Source organism: Mastigoproctus giganteus, chromosome 1 (assembly GCF_048544385.1).
Source record: "Mastigoproctus giganteus isolate SK-2022 chromosome 1, ASM4854438v1, whole genome shotgun sequence".
Taxonomy (NCBI): Eukaryota; Metazoa; Arthropoda; class Arachnida; order Uropygi; family Thelyphonidae; genus Mastigoproctus; species Mastigoproctus giganteus.
Window position 1 is genome coordinate 200371204 of NC_143575.1, and position 23142 is coordinate 200394345.

General features: G+C 38.5%; 1 protein-coding gene across 11 annotated transcripts in view; it reads left to right on the forward strand.

Moving 5' to 3' along the window:
* Syp (synaptotagmin binding cytoplasmic RNA interacting protein) overlaps window positions 1–23142 on the forward strand; it is a 499733-nt gene that overhangs the window by 207601 nt on the left and 268990 nt on the right. For all 11 annotated transcript variants that reach the window (XM_090375502.1, XM_090375528.1, XM_090375520.1 and 8 more), the window contains one exon: window positions 7960–8067. In XM_090375502.1, coding sequence (XP_090231628.1) covers window positions 7960–8067 — 108 coding nt within the window. The remainder of the gene's footprint in view (window positions 1–7959; window positions 8068–23142) is intronic.

A 23142-nucleotide genomic window follows, 5' to 3' on the forward strand; every position in this document is an offset into this window, starting at 1 on the left:
AGCTGATACCCCGGCATCCCTGAACCTCGCTCGCCAGGACGCTTTGCCATCATAAGGTGTCAAAGGCCCCTTTGAAGTCCAAGAAGGGGCCATGGACATATCTGGAGTCAGACATTGTAACAGCATTCAAGGCCTTCCTGATAGCATCTACAGTAGATCTGTTCTTAGTGATCACCTCATTTTGAACAGCTTCCCAAAGGTCTTTGGCAGAGTAATAGTGCCTAAATATGACGACAATCAGTTTTTCAAGTACTTTTCCAAATACCTATTGCGCTTCTCTATGTACTTTTCCAAGTACATAGAGAAGCGCAATAGGTTGTATGATGATAGTTCATTTAGAGGTTTTCCAGTGCTCTTAAGTAAAATTTTAAAATTAACTTGTTTCCAAGACTTTTGAAAACAACCTTCCCCTGAAGACAAGAATTTAGAATTTCAGTAATTAATTGAGGACAGACAGACAGTCAGTACTCTCTTTAACACAGCAACCTCGGTTCAATTCTTCCCTGGACATTTACCATCTCTCATAGTATTAATAGCTTCCGATATTTCAACCTGTGTGAAGGGGTCTTCTGAAGTAAGGCCAGCAAATGTAAGATGCAACAGTCTCCTCGAGGTCTGTTCCGTGCCCTCTGGAAATGAATAGTCCTGATGAATAATGCCATCTTAGATGGCATTCATAGAGTTGCTCCATGTGAGAGTTTCCAGATTATTTAATGTTAAAATTGGTTAAAAGATTTCAGATGGGTGCATTTTTCCGCTATAATTTAGTAAGCCTTGCCCCATAGCTCTTTATGCATAGTAGCTTGGAGCAATCGGTCCCATGCTAATTTCTTCTCTTGAATCTTATTAAAATATAATATCTTTATTGCAATCAGTAAAAATTTTACATACATGCCTGATGCAATACCCATAACAGCAACAATGCTAGGGGTTTAACATAGAAAGGAACTAAAACAGGAAGAAAAAAAAAAAATAGAGAAGTTGTAAACACACAAAAACAGTTCCCTACCCACAATGTCAATGTACTGATCAAAGAAAAACAACGATAGTCATTAGCTGAAGAGGAGAGCTGCTGCATGATGATACATGTTCTATAGGCTTTTGTCCTCAATGAATTTGTTGTATTCTGTATCTATCTCCTGTATGTTTTGGAGCACCTCCATTGGCAGGAATCTCTCATCCTTCCTGAGCCTTCATGCCACAGACTGTAAAGAAGGGATGGCTCTTAAGGGTTTTGGGGGGATTATTCAATTACAAGTCTGCCAAACACTTCGTGTATTGATTTCACCTGCTATCATTTTAATTGAGACAAGTAAATGGAGGCTGAAGATCCGTTCTGTAGTTTAAAAGTTTGGTCATTTATGAAGTGTGAGGGGTGGAAGTTTGTGCTTGAAGGTCATCCAACAAAGAAGCCAGTACTCATCAGATGATGGTTTTCATTGCCAATGCCTAGATTTCAGGTACGTATGTGATGACTGGCTGAAGAAACCTGTAAATATATTGAAGGGTGTACTGAGACTCAGTGACATGAAGGAGGTGTTGTTTGGCAAGCCATCTGGATCGGCAGACCATGTTGTGAAAATCTGCGACATGGTGTTTAAAGCTGAGTTTAGGGTCAAAGATGATCCCAAGATCTCTGTGCTTGGTTACTGGAGGAATGGATGTTCCATGGATTTTCAGGTTTAGTTGAGTTGGGTTTGATTTAAATGAGAACACCATTTGTGCAAATTTCATTGGATTAATCTGAAGAGAGAGAGCTGTGCTAAGTAGTGTCAAGATTTTTTAGGCTATTGATGATGGTTTTGGAACCAGTCTCAGGTCAGTCAGTCGATCTCGTGGATCTGATAGATATGACCTTCTAGCCACCTTATACAACTCAGCAAGACAAGGTGCCTCCGTAGCCAGGTGGGAAGGAGCAGCAGTGCGTAGTATATGCTTCTTGATTAGACCGGGGTTCGAGCCCGTCACCACCAAATACGGAGGATGCGGAAAGGTCAGGGAATGACCACTGCATATCCCGGAGCAATATGGCCTTAGTTGCTAATGCTCCTAAAAACCAAATAACAAACAACAAACAGCAAGACAATCCACCTGATCCTGATCTCTTACTCCTAGCATGCTGCAGCTTACATCTAGCCATTTTTATTTTATATCTAAGATTCGTTAAGTGCTGGGTCCGCCATTGGACAGAATTAGTCTTTCTGTTTTTCCTTTTTAAAGAAGTGTTGCATACAGAGGTGATCAGATTTGAGACCTATTCAGCCTGTTGCACAACAGGGTATCTGTGCAGTGTGATGTACATTTTCCAGTGTAGCAGCATCCCTCAGGATCTGATCAAAATATTCCCAATTTGCATTCAATGTTTTGTACTGCGGGAAGTAAAAAACAGGCCTCCATCTGTGGGGATCTAGGGAAAATACGATACATAACAGAAAAAATACATCAGTGGAATTGTAGAGGCTTTTGTAACAGAAAGGATGATTTTCAAGATCTTATACATCAACATGAACCAGCAGGCACATCCTTACACGAAATTTACTTAAACTGTGTCTTACCATTAAAAATTATACCATCTTTAGATGAGATAGGAGTATTGACTCACCAGCCCATATCAATTCTTGTTAGAAGCGATGTTCCATCCAAACATGTTTCTCTTCAGACTTGTTTAGAAGTAGTGGCAGTACGTATTAAAATTTGTATCACACTTACAGTAGCTTCTATATATCTTCCTCCTAATTTATTGTTCTCCTCAGATGATCTAGAAAGTCTAATAGATCAGCTGCCTTCTCCATTCAGCTTAATCAGAGATTTCAATGCTCTTCATCCACTGTGGGGTTCTCCAACAATCAACAGGAGAGGTATTCTAATAGAATCCCTGCTTTATGCTTATCAATTTGCTCTGTTTAATTCAGTGTGTCAATTTGCTCTGTTATCCATTTTTCTACAGGATCTACAACTGCAATAGACCTTTCAGTCTGTTCTCCTACTATATATGCTAATATATAGTAGCAGAGTCGTCAATTTTGGATAACCTACTAAATAGCAATCATTGAATCAATCAACTGATTCTTTGCAAGATCCAAGCGCAGGTAAACTTGCCTCCTTTGTCTCGTCCTACTTGGAAATTTGGTGGGGCACACTGGAATGTATATACCTCTCATGTTCACATTAATGATGTAGCCCACAGATGTTACTGAACATATAACCAGCCACGTTTTACAAGCTGCTACCTCTGCAGTAACAAAATCTTTTCCTGGAAAATGTAAACAGCAATTACTGGTGGAATCTGGAATGTACAGATGCTAAACAGCAAAACAATAGAGCTTGGAATATGGTTTGCAAATTCAGGAATGTACAGACTCTAAACAGCAAAACAGTAGTGCTTGGAATATGTTTCACAAATTTCCTTTAAAAGGAAATTTGAGTTTTTTTAAGAAACTTTAAAAGACTCAAAGCCAAATAAGAAGAATAGCAAAGAAAAAGATACCCGGATTAGTTATTCTTCAACCATTAGCAAGGACACACAGTAGACTCATTGGAGGAAAATTCAAACACTGAATGGCAAATATGTGCAGTCCCCAGCCCCAATATTAAATTGGGAAAGGCAGGAGCTTTCGCCACTGGCAGCAGTAGCGAATGCCTTAGCTGAATCATTTGTTAGTATATAGGCAGTATCCTTTTATAACCCAACCTTTCAACAAATTTAGGCATCTGCAGAACATCATAAAACAAACTCTGCTGCTACTATGGTAACACACCCATACAACCAACTATTCACACTAGCAGAAATTTTAGAAACTCAAGAAAACATCCAATAGTGCCTAGTCCAGATGGAATGTACTACATAATACTGAAAGAACTAAAGCAAAAAGCTCCCTGTTAAATTTCTACGATTGAGTATTTTTAGAAAATACTTATCCAGACTCCTAGCATCACTTAATTGTCCTAGCCTTCCCAAAGCCAGGAAAGGATCATGCCTTTCCATGTAATTACAGACCAATTTATCTGACTAGGTGTTTAGGCACAGTCCTAGAAAAAAAAATGGTTCACAGGCAGCTACTTGGAAACTAAAAACTTGCTAAACAATAATCAAAAGTATGGATTTCAGAAGAATTGGTCCACATTAGATATAATGAACAAAGCAGAAGCAAACATTCACAATGCTTTCATAAGGAGACAACATCTGGTCATCGTTAATCTCGATATTGAGAAAGCCTTCAACACTACCTGCCGAGATGTTCTTCAAGATAGTCATTATTTTGGTTTGAGAGGACTACTACCTCAATTTATACAAAACTTTCTAAGCCACAGAACGTTTCAGATTAGTTATCTGAACAACTTATCTAGATCATTTGAACTAGAGGAGGGAAAACTGCAGGCATCCATTCTGAGTGCAACTTTATTTTCGATGAGAATTATTCCAAAGGACATTCCATTCCAAATACAAATGAATTGTACATGTTTTCTGATGACCTCTTCATCTCTTGTCAGTCACAAACTACAAATACCTTTGAAAGGCATCTTCAACTTTCAATAGCCAAAATAGAATCGAGGCTATTCCCTAGCAAAATAAATCCACTGCAGTTCCTTTCAGTAAGAAATGAATTGCATATCTATACTGATTGCACCAAAACAGATGCAGCCGTAGGTACTGCAGCAGTTTCTTCCACCTTCACAGTTGCAATACTCATTTCCCAATGAATGCAGTATCTGTACTACAGATATGGAACGAAACTAGTCCTAGATAATATAAACAATCTCCACTTCGAGAATTCTCTGACATATACAGATTCCTTAAGTGTGGTCACTACGACTCCTTCCACATTTTATCCCTCTGATCCCATCCTGAAACAGATCCGATCTAGATTAAGTCAATATCAAACATCCAACCAGACATTCACCTTCTGCCTGGATCCCTAGTTGTTGGGATCCCAGATAATGAATGTGCTGATCGTGCCACCAAGCATCCTGATTCTAGTACTTCTTGTCAGCTGAAAGTATCTTACATTGGCTACAAATCCATTATTAAAACAGCATGTAGGAGTCACTATATTCAATTGTGCCATTTCAAATCATTAATAAACTCCTGCAGATAAAAAAAAAAAAAAAAAACAAAAAAAAAATGGCAACTGTGGACACCTAGTTTCAAGAAAAACATGCAAGAAGTAATTTTGGCAAGACTGCATCAGTCATTCCCATTCAACTGTATTTGCTCATAGGAGAGAACTCTCCTCAGTGTTCATTCTGCCAATCCCAGCTAACAGTCAAGCATATCCTCATTGAATGTCCTCAACAGTCAAGTACCCAGAAATATATATATATATAGTTCTCTATTAAACTTGCAGGAATCACAGATTCTTGTCAATGATGCAAATTTTGAAGAACTGCTTCAGTATTTAAAATGCACTAATTTATATCATTGACAGATACAACTTGAGCAATCCCAGAAGTCTGGCATTACTGCTCAGAGAATTTGTGTCAGCCTGTGTAATTTACTCACAGATCTTTTTCATTACTGACTACTTAGGATCTGTCCTAATGATATGTTGTTCTAGGAATGTTGCTACCCAAATGCAGTATCTTGCATTTATCAATGTTAAACCTCATCTGCTATTTTTCAGCTGATATGTCTGATTTATTTGAGTTGTAGTAGTAGCATGCCTTGATTACTGTTGTTAATCCCACTTCCCATCTTTATATCATGAACAAATTGGAGAAACTTGATAGGTGTATATCAGTATCATCAATAAGATGTCTCATAACGTGTTGTTAAGACTTTAACAACACGTTATGAGACTAAAGATGAAACGCTGAGAGACCCCCACTAATAATAGTAGTCCAGGAAGAGCAGGGCTCTCTCTCTCTCTTTCCATTTTTGGATAGACTGTATTTGAAAAGAAAAGGGGGGGGGGATGGATCTTTTGACACACACAACTGCCAACTCTGGACCAGAATTCCAAGAGGAAACACTTGAAAAAATGCAGGAAAACATTATGGCTACATAACAAACTTGCGCTTGGAATTAAAACCTCTGATGCTGGGGAATAGTGTGAGCCACATGCTGAATTAATTAAAGGCCCTAGAGGAGTAACCTGGTGAAGATGTGGAGAAGCTAAGAACTTGGATACTGATGGATTTCTTTCAGCATGAGAAAGCAATGAAGGAGCTCTTGGATGAGTATCCAAATTCAGAAAGTATCCAGATACTTATCTGAAATCATTCCTAATGACCCTGGAAGAATTCTCCCAAGGTTATTAGGGATATTAAAACTGATCTTCATTGCTACAAGCATGTTGTGAGTGAGAGGAAAAAGGCTAATATGCTCTGGTTATCCATTTTGAATTTATTTATCCACAGCCCTCAATTTTTTAGGCTTTTAAATTCCTGACATTAGAAGGAGAGGAATTTTCTTTACAAGAAGTACTATACAATAAATAATATGCATGTTAATTGTATATTGAATCGATAAAAGTATTGTTAATCTAGGCTTGATTAAGTTTTATTTACTCGAAAAAATAAGTTGAGCTTGCAAGTTTAGTTTCCCAGATACAAATTGCTATAACATGGAAGTATATTTCTCATTATCTATCATTTCCTTAACCTTTACACTTTCATGGAACTTTTTGACTATGGATATTGGACCCCGCCATACTAATATGCCATTGATGTTACACACCTGTATAACATCAGTGGCATCATCAAATAACATCAAATCATTTCATCAAATAACATCAAATTATTTCATCAGCCTTTCTAACCATCATTCCCTTCTATCCTTCATTTGGATTATCCCATAGTGCATTATGTGTTTGTTAAATTTCTTTCCTTATTTAGATATTCTATTAATTTTATAATTCAATAAGTTTCTGTTGATTTTATCAGTTACCCAAAATCTTTTCAACAGTTAAATAACTAAGCAATTTAAACCTCTTTTTAAGAACACAACTTTTGCACCCTCCAAATTGTAAATGGTATTAAAACTTTTGCAGTTGTTGATTCTAAATTTACTCTCATATCAGTTTTTTGCATTCAGATTTATAGGATACCATTATCTCTTTCTCTCTTATCTCTTGTTTCCCAAAATGGCTTTTATTTACCACATTGTAGACCCCACCAATGGAGGTGATATCCCATAAAAAAAATTCCCGTACTTCAAATGTTTGTTAATCATGACAAATGAAACATATTTAAAGCAATACCAGAGTTTATATGCTTATAAGCCAAGGCCTCTGGATCCTTTGAATGTGGTTTCAGATTATTGCTGTTGCTTGGTTCCTTCACTTTTCCTTCATATTAAAATGTTTGTGTTTTCATATTTATCCATGTTCTTCGAGCATGATATATTCCAAAAAATCTGTGAGCACGAGAATGATGTCATGCTTAATCTCACAGAAGACTTTCATTTGCAAGGAATAAAGAGTAAGTTGGTTGGACACTATCACAGTTTCCATCTTATTACTGATATCATCTACAGTATTACTAGAAAATTCCTGTACTCTGCTTCTTCTTTCCATCCCATATTACTATATTTGCAGTCTGAGGTTTCAAACATAGCAATTCCTTATTTGTCATTTCCTTGAGGACATTTCTGACTATAGAGATTTAATAGAATTCTATACATTTCATTTACTGTGTAGATATTTTTCATTTGTTAAATTATTTTTCTAGGCATTTCATTTTTCTAATCACATCTCTGCCCTTTGATAATCATCAGGAATTATCTTATAGCAATATTTAATTTAAAAAAAAAAGTACAAATAAATATTTTGCTTTTTATTCTTAGATAAAGATAATATTATGTTTTGATGCATATTCCAACCAGGTGTTTGTAGTGGAATGCGAATCTTCTGTATTTTCAACCACTTGGTTATAGATTCGATCACACAAGGTGTGTTAATTCATTTGTACAGTATGTTTTATTTTCTGTGTAAAATCTTTACATTTATTCATTCAATTTAGGGCATTTTGGAGAGAACAGGATACACATTAGATGTAACAACTGGACAGAGAAAATATGGAGGACCACCTCCTGGTTGGGAGGGACCACAACCAGGAAATGGATGCGAGGTTGGTTGATTTCTTTGACATCAGAAATTATTCTGTTTTATATTCTTAGTATTTACTAGACAATGTGTGTTTTTTATTTTTTTGAAGAGAAATATTTTAAAAACATGCCTTACAAAATGTGAAATAACAGGTATGTTTATTAGCTGTTCTTTGTAGTTATGTATTTTAATTTTCATACAGAAAGGTCAGCTACTACATAACTTTTTTTTTTTTTTTTTTTTGTTATACAGTAAATGTATTGTACTTTCTTCATATAATTATTTACTCCGTAGCCAGGTGGGCAGGAGCAGCGGTGCGTAGCACAGGCTTCTTGTTTAGACAGGGGTTCGAGCCTGTGTCCACCAAATATGAAGGATGCAGAAATGCAGAAAGGTCAGGGAATGACCACAGCATATCCCCGGAGCAATATGGCCTTAGTCGCTAATGCTCCTAGAAAACCAAATAACAAACAACAATAACAGTAAAGTTGACAACCCAGACACACTTCTTTCTTTCTTTTTTTCTTTCAGTCTGAGTATTTCAGTGGTTGGTTTCAGCTTTGTTCAACTATACAGATAAAAAAAGGAGAGAGAGAGAGAGAGAGAGAGAGAGAGACAGACAGACAGACAGACAGACAGACAGACAGACAGAGGGAGAATCCTTTGTTATTTCCATGTTTCTTGGTTTTTTTTTTCTTTTTTTTTTTTTTGTACAGCAAAAGATCATTATTTTGAAATGAAACACATTCACATGGTGAAGCCTCATAGATTTAATTTGCCATATCAAAAATCCTAGTTTCACTAAATGAAAAAGAAAATAATAAATTTTAAATATGGACTTAAAACAAACAAATAAAAAAAAAATACTGTTTTTCCACATTTTATAGGAAAAACTAAATTTCAGACATGATGTAAAACTTGGTTTTCAGTGTCAGTATATAGGAAATGCCATATTAATCACAGCGCATCATGGTATGTGTAAGGCTAATCCACTTGGCAGCTATTTATCATTGTGTACACTACCTGGCTATTTTATAAGGAACAAGTGATTTAGTAGACTGCCAAAAATCACTGGCAGTCTAACAGTGCCAGTTCAGTGTAACATGCAATGGAGTCAACAAGGTTTGAAAAGTAAAATGAGGCATGTTAGACCCTTCATGTAACTAAACTGTCTTCAATTGCTGGAGTGATGTGGGAAGAGGATTGTGCTGATGAATATACCCATAGATACTTGGTGGGATTGTGATCCAGAGACTGGCCTAGCAAAGACTTGTAAATGAAGTCTTCCTTGCACTACTCTTCCACATATGTCACTGTCACATGTAGAGGAGTAGATACTTGTATTGTCATCCTGAAAATAATTCTGTAGGAGGGTAAGCACAACATCTCTGAATGTACCTGCTTGATCTGCAGTAGCTTCCACTGACCTAAGTGGTTTCCTTCATATGTACATGTTTCTATCACTGCTGGAAAGCATAAATTGGAACTTATTATATTACAGCGAAGCCTTGATTAGTACGAATTTGGATAGTACGAAATTCAATTTAGTATGAATTATAAAATGATACCAGACCTGATTTAATAAAAGTCAAAATTCGGATAGTATGAGTTTTTATTCCAAATTGTGGCAAAAGTATATGTTGGTTATCAATGACTCACACCGCATTACACCACCAAACACTCACTTGTCAGTCCACCTCTGCCTATTATTGTGTGAAGATGTGCTACAGCTTGTTATCTGACTCACACTGCAGTGCTCCACGCCATCACCTTTGCTGCCACCTGACTACTACCAACCAAACACTCACTGGTCAGTCCACATATGGATATTGTCATGTGAAGACGTACTGCAGCTTGTTATCCTATATACATGTATAGTAGTATATTAATATATTTTAAATTTTAATAAACTGCTCCTAGCAAATATGGACAAGCAGAAGACTACTTGTAGTGCAAATAATACAAAAACGAGGAGGCTTGTTATTACATTAGAACAAAAATTTGACGTAATAAAATGAATGCACGTGGCAATAGCAATTCTAAAATAGGCCGAGATGTTGGAATGCATGAATCTACTGTACGTAATATTAATAAAACATGAAGGTGAAATAAAAGAAAAAGGTAATGGTGCATCAGCTTTTGTGGCTTGCAAACAGCTACATCAGGAATAGAGCATTACAATGGTAGAAATGGAGTGTCTCTTATCTGTGTGGGTGGAAGACTGCAACCAAAAAGGTATCAGCAATTCAAACAAAAGCTTTGAGTCTCTTTATGTCAGTGAAAGAAAATGGAGTTCATGCAGAAACTGAAGAAACTTTTATTGCAAGCAATGGTTGGTTTGGCTGTTTTAGAAATCAAATTCAATTGAATAATGTTAAATTTACTGGTGAATCTGCCAGTGCAGATAAAGAAGCTACAGTTAAATATCCTGATATTTTGAAGAAAACAGTAGAGGAAGGTGGATACACAGACCAACAAGTTTTAATGTTGATGAAACTAGATTATTTTGGAAAAGGATGCATTCAAGAACTTATATTTCCAAAAAAGGAAAAAGTCAACCTGGATATAAATTGGATAAGGAACATTTAACACTTATTGGGAAGCAATGCAGGAGAAGATTTCAAATAGAAACTAATACTCCTTTATCGTTCATTGAATCCTTTCATTCAGAGGCTACAATCAGTGATTGCTTTTAGTATTTTGGCCTTCAAATAAGAAAGCATGGGTGACCAAAGCTCTTTGAAGACTAGTTGGTTTTCAACCTATAATTGCCCAGCTATTGAAAATTATTGCAAGAATAACAATATTGCTTTTAAAGTATTATTGATTTTAGATAATGGTCCTGGTCATCCAACTACACTTCATACATTATGCGAGAATATAAAATTCATTTTTTTTACCAGAAAACACATCTTTATTGCAGCCCATGGACCAAGGAATAATCGCAACATTTAAAGCCTACTACCTAAGAAGAGTTTTTGCAGAGGAAATTGCTCAAACAACAGGCGACAATGCAATTTCTTTTAATTTACTTCTGGAAAATATATAGCATCAAAGATTCAATGGAAAATATTTCTCATGCTTAGGAAGAATTAACTGGAAGAAATATGTGTGTAGTCTGGAAACACATTTTGCTTCATTGCGCAAATAATTTTGATAGCTTTCCCTAGGAGCGCAAGCTGTTGTCGAAGAAATAATAGACATTGGGAGATGGCTCGATTTAGATGAACTGGACAGTACAAATGTCCGTGACTTTCTTGAATTGCATACGGAAGAAATGACTGATAGAGACCTTAATTTAGATCAGCAGTGTGCGTTTGAAGAAGCCAACAATGCTGATGAAGAAATAGACAATTTGCAAATGGAGTTGACCATCAAGGAATACGAAATAATATTTAAAACTCTGGAAGCTTTAAAACAACATGGTCTTGCAATCCTGGCACCAACACAGTAGCATTTTCCAGTTAATGTGAGAGATCAGTGGCCTTCATAAACATACCTCACTATCGTAGACTTTTTTTTTTTTTTTTTGTGCAGTGTACAGATATCTTTTAGCGATGATTATGATTTGAGTGAATGATTGAGTTGAACAGAATTGAATTGCTGTGGGCACTGGTTGAGTCGCACAGCTTTGTCACTTTTGTCCTGCATGTCACACACTGCAGTTTGGTTTACATATTTTTGTATAGCTTGTTTCGTATGGGTGAAGCCTCCATGGTCACGATAAAGCACTTATCGTGACCATGGAGGTAAGTCTGTAAGTTCACATAGTATAGCTATGTGAACTTACAGACTTATAATTAAAAACATGCTCAGAAACAAGAAGCCACTGCACTTTGGAAATATATTGACTTTTCCTAATCTAGCCTACGCTGTGACTGCTGTTTCTTTATTTACTTCTTGGAAAGGAGTTAGAATAATGTCAAGGGCAAATAATGGAGTGATTAGCTATTTTTAGTTATGGATTTATTTTAGAGTGGTATATTTGAAAATTGAGACAAATTGTACTTTGAACTAATTCAGATTTCAAGTAAAATTTTAACTGGAAATGCTTCTATATAAGGGGAATGAGAAAGTTAGGACTTTAATAAAACTTTCTCTCAAGGCTGATATTTTCAGAAAAAATCTGAATGGCAGCATCAGTCTTAAAATAAAATAATTATTCTTCATGCAAAGTGGAAAGTGTATGGAAAATTTAGACAATTTTAGGAAAGACAAGAAAAACAATAAAGAAATCAGAAACATACACAACCCTGATTTATTCTGGACATCTGTAGTCAAGTAAAGATGTTTACCAATTTAACAGGGTTGAGACGTTTTAAAAGAGATGTGAAAAATGTACAGTAAACAGTTTGTGTTAACTTGTATACCACGTTGGCATTCCAGAATCTTCGTAAATCTAAACAAATTATAGCTGCGCGCGCACACACACACACACACACACACACACACACACACACACACACACACACACAGAGAGAGAGAGAGAGAGAGAGAGAGAGAGAGAGAGAGAGAGAGAGAGAGAGAGAGAGACTAATTGCCTAGAAATGTATATTTGTGATAGTGCATCACAATTACACATTTGACTGCTATGAACTTTTCTTTAAGCATTCATAGGATCTGCCATTATAAGACCCTATGAGTTTGAAGCAAACTTGCAGAAATAGTGATTGAATGGCCACAAAAGGAAATGTATCTAGTGAATATTGTCCTTGAGGTTGTCACAGACATTCTCTCAGATATGCCAGACAAGCTGTTCTTGCTACCTGGGAGTCTAAAACGCTGATGGAACTGATATTCGGGTGACACTCAAGTCAAAGTGGACCCAATTTCGGCAAAGTCCAGAGGGTCTATGACAGCCAAATCCTCTGCTTGCACCTTCACGATGGTGGGACTGTTAGTAATCCTGGGTATAACCTTAATGCACAAGTACATGGCGGGTGACCACCCAGGTGTGAACCAACGTAAGCAGGGGTCGAGGTGTGGTGCCCACACCACATGGAGGAACGCCGCCCCTCTATGTTACCAGGCAGTACTAGGTGGTAGATGACTCTCATCAACCGGTGAAATACCACCACTTTGCTTATTGGAGGCTTGAAGTGGTGGAACCCATGTTTAGTCTCTAGAGGTAAGTTCCGGCCAACCCTTCCCTATCTCTTCCATCATGCAGTATGATTGATGATTTTTGAGGTTATGATGAATGTCGTGGCGAGATCCAATATTCCTTACATTTCGAGGGTACAGCTCTAAAACGGTGTTCGCAGGCCGGCTGCTAGTTAGTACACCGGACTGAACCTATTGGTAACTCTCTAGGAAGCTTCCGGATCAGCTAGTGTATAATCTTGCTACTTCTACTCTGCCAGATAGTGACTGGAGGGAGTCTGAGTAGTGTGTATGCGGGGAGCATTGTCGAGGCCACGTTATGTCAAGGATCTGGGTATATTCTTACCACATGTACGCCATATCCAAAAATTTCATTTCTTCATACAGCATGTCCCACCCACTTTTTCTTACTATTGAATACACCATGAATTGTCAAAATAATAGAGCAAGCTTATCTGCGAAAAGATCTAAACCTCCCAAGGACTTCCTAATTCATTTCACAAATATACGTGGTCTCATTTCTAATCTCAACGATGTCCATTTCCACTTGCAGTCTTCCAAACCCCATGTACTTTTTCTGACTGAATCTCAGTTATCAGTTGATTCAACTACTGCTCATCTCAGATGCCCAAATTATTCGCTGTATGATTCCTTTCGCCTCAAAGGTGGTACTTGTGCATATGTCCATTCTGATATTCCCTGTCAGAGACTTGGCAATTTGGAATCTCCTCTCTTTGATCTTCTCTGGCTTAAAATCTCTCTACCTCATTGTGTAAAATTCATCTGTTGTCTCTACCGTTCTCCCAACTCCACTAATCACTTGGAGCGCTTTGACTTCCTCTCTTTGGAACTTGACTTTCTCCAGTCCAACTTTCCTAACAGTGAGGTAATTTTCCTTGGTGATTTTAACGTTCACAACTCCAGCTGGCTTTCGTTTTCTAGTCACACCGACCCAGCAGGTCGAGATGCTGAGGCTTTTGCAATTACTAATGACCTAGCACAGATTGTTCATTTACCTACAAGAATACCGGACAATCCTAATCATACAGCCAATACGCTTGATCTTTTTCTCACAAACAACCCTTCTAAGTACAAGGTTGAAGTGAGAGGTCCTTTAGGCACTTCAGATCACAACTTGGTGATTGTCTCTTCTCCAATGGAACCTTTATCTCATGCCTATTCCCAACCTCATATTGTTTGGCATTACAAGAATGCAAAATGGGATGACCTGCGAGACTTCTTTTCTTCTTTTCCTTGGTCTGATTACTGTTTCAAAACTTCTGATGTCAACATTTGCTCAGATCGTGTCAGTGAAATTATTCTTTCAGGAATGGAATCCTTTATCCCACACTCCACTTTAAAATCTCGTCCTTTATCTAAACCTTGGTTTTCCAATAAATGTGCTAAGGCTGTCCAAGAGAAGAACGTTGCATATCGTAATTGGCTTGTTTCTAATTCTTCAGTTTCATTTTCTGCCTACACCAAAGCTCGCAACAATTGTAAAGCAGTTATTAATCAGTCCAAACTAGAGTTTGAACAGGCTAAGAGTAGAAAACTTGCTGCTTGCCCTAATGGTAGCCTGAGCATTCAGTTTGGTCTCTTGCCAAAGCTATTGGCCGCAACTTTTGCCCATCTCTGCTCCCACCTCTGTCCAAACCAGATGGTTCTGTTGTCACTTCAGCCAAGGATAAAGCTGACCTGCTAGCATCCCATTTTTCTTCGAGCTCATGTATTAATGATCTTGATAAAACACCTCCCACCATTCCTAACGCGCTCCATTCAATGCCTCCTGTGGTCTTCCGTCAAAAGGATATCAGAAGGATTTTGATGAATCTTGATGCTAAGAAAGCTCCAGGTCCTGATGGTATTTCTCCACTTGTTCTCAAAACCTGTGCTCCTGAACTTACTCCTATTCTTTGCCGCCTTTTTTCACTTTCTTATTCCAAAGGTGTTTTTCCTTCTGCTTGGAAATTTGCTCATATCCAGCCAGTTCCTAAAAAGGGTGACAAATCCCTCCCATCCAAATATCGTCCCATTGCAATTACTTCTACACTTTCCAAAGTAATGGAGAAATGAATTAACCGCCAACTCTTAAACTACCTAGAAACCTTCCGTCTGATCAACGATCGCCAGTATGGATTCCGTCAGTGTCGATCCACTGGTGATATTCTGGCTTATGTTACCCATTTATGGACTAATTCAATGGAAAGGTTCGGTGAAACACAAGTAGTTGCTCTTGACATCTCAAAGGCTTTTGATCGTGTTTGGCATAAAGGTCTTCTAAACAAGCTTCCATTTTATGGTTTGCCAACTGTTTTTAGTAATTGGTTATCCAGTTTTCTCTCTGATCGCTCACTGAGGGTGATGGTAGATGGCTCTCTGTCTTCTAACTTCTCCACTAATGCCGGTGTCCCCCAAGGTTCAGTTCTTTCCCCCACTCTTTTCCTCTTGTATATCAATGACCTTCTTCCATTGACTGGAAATCCCATCCATAGTTTTGCCGATGATAGCACATTGCATTCAACTTTCCATTTTGAGAAACCTTGTCCAGCTCAATCAGCTTCAAGTTCTCGAAAATCTGCTGCCAATTCCTTAAATGCCGATCTTCAGGTAATTCTCCAGTGGGGCAAAGACAACTTAGTTGATTTCAACCCTTCTAAAACTCAATCGTGTCTTATATCTCGCAAAAAGGATTCTTCTGCTCCTATGCTTATCTTTAGTGACACTCCGATTTCTAGGCAAAATGATATATCTCTTTTGGGGATTACCCTGACTTCTAATCTCTCTTGGCACAAGCACATTAGAAATATTGCTTCCTCTGCATCTAAAAAACTTTGTTTTCTCTTTAGCTCTCGGCGTTACGTTTCTCCCAAACAGCTGCTCACTCTGTATAAATCGCAAATCCGCCCTGCCATGGAATATTGTTCCCACATCTGGGGTGGTGCCCCCAAAACCTCTCTCAGGCTTCTTGATTCCATTCAGAAGAGGGCAGTTAGGTTAATTAATGATTCATCTCTAACAGAGTCTCTCCACTCGCTTTCTCATAGACGCACTGTTTCTGCTGCATGCCTCTTCTACAGATACTTCCATGGGCACTGTTCTTCTGAATTGGCTTCTATAATTCCCGCTGTCTGTTTCAAAACAGTCCGAACACGTGCCGCCACCAGCCAACATCCATTTACTGTCCAACTTCAAACCCACAGAACCAACTTTTCATCTTCCTCATTTATTCATTCAACTGTCGTTTTCTGGAACAACCTTCCTTCATACGTATTTCCTGAAAATTACAATCTACAGAAGTTCAAGTCCAATATCAACAAATATCTTCTTTCGTCTTCTCAACCTCCATCCCAAGCACGGTACTAAGTACTATAGGTTATAATACCTCTCGTGTTTGGGGTTCTCATAAAAAAAAAAAAAAAAAAAAATCTTCTGAGGTACTTGTACATATCATTTGGGCAAATTTGGAAAAAAAAAATGAAAAACATTTTTAAAAGTGCAGCACCAGTAAGTGTGTGTCTTGAAAAGGTGGAGAGGTTATTGTAGATTGAGCCTAACAATTAAAATTATATGCTTTGATGTCTGTTTTACAAAAAAAGCCAACGTTTGTATAAAGAGGTAACTAAAAATGAATGTTCAGTATTTTAGCGCAAGTGCTCATTAATTTGATAAATTTTAAAAGTTTAATAATTTGAATAATGTTAAAATAATTGAAGAATCTTCGGGTAATGAAGCAGAAAGCAATTTTCCAAAAAATTTTGGAAAAATTAATTGAAGATGATAACTTTATGTTGAAGGAAAATACCCCATAAAACTTTGATACATTCAAAAACTTCCTGGAATTGCATGATGATATTTTAATGGTTTGCAATATGGCATAAGGTTTTATGGGGCATTTACATTGACCTTCGTGCAGAAACATGCCTAGTGGGAACTGGCTCAACCACTTCACTCATGTGTTACACTCAAGCTGATTGATTGTGGAATGCCGCAGTTTGAACAGTGTGCAAACATCAAGTTCTTTAAACTTCGGAAAAGTGCTACAGAGATGCCGAAAGCATTACAGAAAGTGTATGGAGATGATTTTTTTGAAGAAAGCAGCAGTTTATGAGTGGCTTAATTGGTTTAAAAACAGACAGGAAACACTGGAAGGGGTGAACCTTACAGTGGATGACACAATGACCGAAAAGTCAAGAAATGAAGAAACTCATGCAAAATGATAGGCGAATGACCGTTGAGATTGCTCACAAAGTTACTCTCTATAGGCTTAATACACATAATCCTGAGTAATTCATCAGATGTTCCTAAGGAGAACAAAATGTGTTATAAAAGAATCAGATTTTTTTTTCATTTTGTTCAGTTACATATTATGGGTTATTCAAACTTTTTCACCCAACACTTTTTATAAATGATGGGTACGTTATCCTTGCTTGTGCTGAAAGTCTCTTCATATTTCTATCTTCTGTCTTGAATAAAGCAGTTGGCTTGTTTCTTTAAAAAGTTATGCCAACATAAATCTGAACATAACTCTTTGATCCTACGTACCACACATCCATGTACAGGTCATTACTCCTAGATATGTTGAAGAATGTTATGTTAAAATTTATTATACCAACAGCTTTTAAATATCCCACTTCCACTTTGGAAATTGATTGCTACAGAGACTAAGGTTCAGACTAAATATGATTCTGACTAAGTTATAGGCATTAAGACAGCCAGAGTCATGGCAGTGTCTAAAACAGGAAAAGATTCTTTTCTTTTGTTCAGTGAGGAAGTACATTATGGCTGCATGTGACCAGATGGTTCCATGCAGCCATCCAGCAAGTTCCCATTGAAAAATACTGAAATAAGAAGGAATTTGACCATTTGGCAGTGCATCATTTTCAAATTTGAAATTCTAGTGGATAAGTTTCCAATACTTCTTTGTGTTGATAAAGGTGAAGCAGTAAATGATTTTGCCTTCGGTTCTGCAATTTCGGCGGTAGATCCTACTGGAGCTATACAGAAGAAAGAATTGATGTATGGTGATCTTTGGCAGGAGGACTGACAAATGAATAAGAAGGTTTGAAATATAAAAATTATCCCAAGTTATGCTGCTTGGCATATTAACAATCCTTATAGCAATGGTATAAAGGCTTGTGAAAATTTGAATTTGTGGCTCCTATTTCAGGAATTCTTCATAATAGTGTAAATTCTGCCTTAATTCATTTTGCTAACTTCTCAGAGCCTTATAAACCTCAATGAGGTCTCCTGTAAAGTGCCTGGTTGGCAAGTTCAGTAGCATACCCAGTCGAAGTCTTTTCTCATGTGGTCATCTTTTTTTTGATCTCATAATACAAGTTGCCTTTTGGACCATTTGTAGAAGCTAAATGTTTTTTTTTTTTTTAAGTTGATGCTTCCATACTTGGAGACCTCATCTAAAATATATATCTTTTTTATGTATTTTTATTTTAGAGGTAAAATATATATATAAAAAAGAAATGCAGTCTTTTATTTGCCTTGTACTGTGGAATTATTGCTACTGGCTATTGTTCAACATCAGCATGACCCCATGGACTTTCCTGGCCACTAGTTTACACTGCTGCAAAAACTTCATAGCCACCAGTATCATAATTCCCAGATCCATTTCTTCCTCCGTTGCTTTGAATTCAACCCCACAAAGTGCATAACTTATTTTGGGATTGCTATTCCCCAAATATAAAACATTGCATTTTGCTGCATTAAAATATAGCCACCACTTTTCTGACCATTCTCGATGCCTGTTCATGTCATCATGAACTACTACTTAATGATTATTAACGACTTTCCTAGTCTTTACGTTGTGTGCAAATTTTGACATCATATCCTTTATCCCTTTGTTGATGTTTTTGAAACTCAGAATCAATAGTGGTCCGGCGCCTCCGTAGCCAGGTGGGAAGGAGCAGCAGTGCATAGCACACGCTTCTTGATTAGACCGGGGTTCGAGCCCGTCACCACCAAATACGGAGGATGCGGAAAGGTCAAAGAATGACCACCGCATATCCCGGAGCAATATGGCCTTAGTTGCTAATGCTCCTAAAAACCAAATAACAAACAAACAAACAATAGTGGTCCAAAATGCGATCCTGGAGGACCTCACTTCTGAAGTTACGCCAATGTGAAGAATATCCATTAATCACGGCCCTGTGCCTTCTATCCTGCAATCTGTCTTATAATATTTCCAGTAATCCTAACATGTTCCAGCTTATACCATAATTTCGAATGAGGAAGTGAGTCAGATATGCATAAAACCTGTTTATCTCCCCCTGACGTGGGCACCTGTACGTGGTGAGGGGACTTCCCAGTGACGCTGCTGGACTTCCAGAGTAGCATCATTGGAATCCAACGCCCACAGCCCAGGTTCCAGGCTTACATCAATGGAATCCGGCGTGTTTGCCGTGCGCTGCGACCCGTGGAAATTCGGAAAGGGGGATCCTGGTGCTTGAGGGGCCCAGCTTCAATACACCACTTTGGCCCCTGCTTCGACAAGACGGGTGGTCCTGGAAGGCCCGGCTAGGATCAATCGGTTAGTAGGCTTGCCTGCGAGGGTCAACTGTTTCAATGCCACGCCCCTACCCTCATGGTCCGAGGGACAGGATTCAGGCTGGCGGCGGTGCGGGTATAGTGTCTGGGTAGCCCTGGCGTTCCACTCACGAGCTTATGCAAGCTGATGCTGCATAAGCTTGCTTTCTTGCATCAAATGCCCCTACTAATGCTAATGCTAATTGCGGATGGTCCTGCTCATGCAGGAGTGGCTATCCTTGTGGGAAACCAGACGCCAGTTCAGCCCTTGCTAATTACAACTAGCATAGAAGCTGTTGCAATTCGCCTTACAGTGGGATTTTAGCATTAGCATTAGTAGAGGCATTTGATGCAAGAAAGCAAGCTTATGCAGCATCAGCCAAAAAAAAAAAAAAAAAAAAACCCACTTCCACTTCACCCCTCTGTTCGTTCAAAATACCTGTCCAGCTGAGCCTTAAACTTATTTAGGCTATCAACCTCCACCACAAGGGATGGAAGTCTGTTCCACCAACTAACCACCGCTGGCTAAAGGCAAATTTCCGCACGTCTATCCTACATCTGTCTTTCCTCAATTTGAATTTATGCCCTCTCAGGTGATTTTTCTGGGCTAGAGGAAGAATCCCATCAGCATTGAGCATGCTTAAACCATTCAAGGCTTTATACACCTCTATCAGATCACCTCGCTGGTGCCTAGTCTCCAGACACTGTAATTTGCAAAACTTAAGCCTTTCTTCGTAAGAGCACCCCTTTGTTCCATTCACTAATCTTGTTGCCCTTCTCTGTACTCGTTCCAGTAGCTCTACATCCTTCTTGAAATGAGGTCTCCAGACCTGTATACAGTACTCTAGGTGTGGCCTGACCATCGCCTTATACAATGGAATAATCACCTCCTTATCCCTGCTGGAAAAATTCCTGTATATCATTGACAATACTCCATGAGCTACTCTTGCAGCCCGTCTGCACTGCTCAGAGAACTTCATATCTGCCTGCACAACCACCCCCAAGTCCCTTTCATTCTCTACCACTGTCAGTGTAGTACCACAGAGTTGATACGTTGCTCTGGGGTTGCTGTTTCCCATGTGTAGTACTTTACATTTATCAATGTTAAACTTCATTTGCCACCTCTCAGCCCATCTGCTCAACCTTTCCAGTTCCTGTTGCAGCAGCATAGTGTCAGTAGTGTCCTTGACAACCCTGCCAACCTTTGTATCGTCTGCAAACTTGGACATTAAGCCCGATATACCATCATCAATATCATTTATAAATACAGAAAACAATAATGGACCCAACACTGAGCCCTGAGGGACTCCACTAATAACATCAGTCCACGATGAGCAGTGTCCATTGATTACCACTCTCTGTCTTCTCCCCCTCAACCACCCCTTTATCCATAGCAGCAATTTGCCTCCAATGTCACACTGCTCCAATTTGTGTAGCAGTCTTCCATGTGCAACAGTATCAAAAGCCTTTCTAAGATCCAAGTATATAATATCAAAGTTATTCCCTGCATCCAGTTCTTTTGTGACTGCATCATAGTATCCAATCAAGTTGGTCAGGCAAGACTTCCCCTTAACAAAACCATGCTGTGTCTGAGCTATAACTGAAGTCTTGTCTAAATGATCCTGCAGTGCTTCTTTAACCAGTGCCTCCATTAATTTTCCTGGAACAGAAGTTAAGCTCACAGGTCTATAATTACTTGTGTCAGCCTTTGCTCCTCCTTTGTGAATTGGGGTCACATTTGCACATTTCCAGTCTATGGGTACCTCCCCTGAGTCCAAGGAAGCCCTCATAATTATGGCTAAGGGTTTGCTTACTTCCTTTGCTGCCTCCTTTAATATAACTGGATAGATCCCATCCACCCCGGGTGCCTTCCTTGTGTTTATCTTCAACAGTTTCTCCTCCACTTTACTCCCAGTTATTTCAAGATTCTGTAGCTTACTGCTAGAGTTGAGTACACCTCTGGCATTCCCCTCGCTGAATAACTCCTCATGTATGAATGTCGATGCAAAATATTCATTTAGTTTGTTAGCTACCTGAGCAGGATCATCAACAATTGACCCATCAATATCAAGTGGACCAATCTGATTCCTCCCCTTCCTTCTAGAGTATACATAAGTAAAGAACTCTTTGCTGTTTTTCTTTGCATCCCTTGCCAAGGATTTCTCGTAATCTGCCTTCGCCTGCCTAACCTCCTTTGTAACTTGGTTGCATATCAACTTGTATCTATCATAGGCTTCTGTGTCATGTGTTAATTTGTATGTATCCCATGCATTTTTCTTCTCTGCCATATGCCTCATTAGTTCATCTGACATCCATTTTGGCCTAAACCTTGAACAATATTTCTTAGATGGTATGTAAAGCCTAGTAGCTTCCAAGATAAGGTCTTTGAATGCTTCCCATTTTGAATTTGCTGTTGGTAACATGATCAGTTGGTCCCACTGTATAGAATTTAAATACTGTCTCAGTCCATCGTAGTCGCCTTTACGGAAGCAATAACCCTTCCCTTTATTTACCCCTAATGGTAGTTACCTCTTTGAGTAAATCCCACTTCAGCACACTGTGATCACTGCCACCTAGTGGTTCATTTATCTGCAGATTCTTAATGCATGAAGAATCACTGCTGATAATCAAATCAAGAGTATTACTCCCTCTAGTTGCCTCCCGAACATGCTGATGTAGAAAACAATCATCCAATAAATCCACAAAAGTCCTGCTAGTGTGTGAGTAACCAGCCCCCAAATTCCAGTCAATATCTGGGAAATTAAAATCTCCCATTAATAAGACACTCTGATTTACTGGCCCACTCTATTTCCCTGTACAGTTCCTTATTATACTCATCAGAGTCATTAGGCCTATAGCACACTCCTACTCTCAATTTTGATCTCCCAATGTTTATGTCACACCAAACTGACTCCACACTGCACTGTCCAGCGATGTCGACTGGCTTCACTTCCTTGGTTTTTATGTGTTTCTTAACTAATAACATAACCCCTCCTCCCTTCCTATCCTGTCTATCCTTTCTGTAGACGTTGTACTCCCCAAATTGCAGTTCTGCATCCCTTATATCTGTGTGACACCACGTCTCTGATATCCCAACAATATCTGCCTTTGATGTTTTGAGCAATACCTCAAATTCATCAAATTTATTTACTAAACTCCTAGCATTGGTGTACACGCAAGTATACCTGCACCTGTTTCTATTCTTAGCTACCCTAACACAACCCATGTGTTTACTTGTACCGCAATGGCTCCCAGCAGTCTCTGAAATACCATGCATCTTGTTTTCCAGGCTTCTGCTCATTCTAATAGAAGCAGTGCAAGAATCTCTTTCACCTCTGCCAGTGGCTACTGTCAATCTATTGGTCTTTGTCTCCCCCCAAGCTAGCAGTTTTCCGACCCACCTAACACTGCCTCGATAGCATCAGCAAATATTCTTGCACCGTTTCTATTTAAG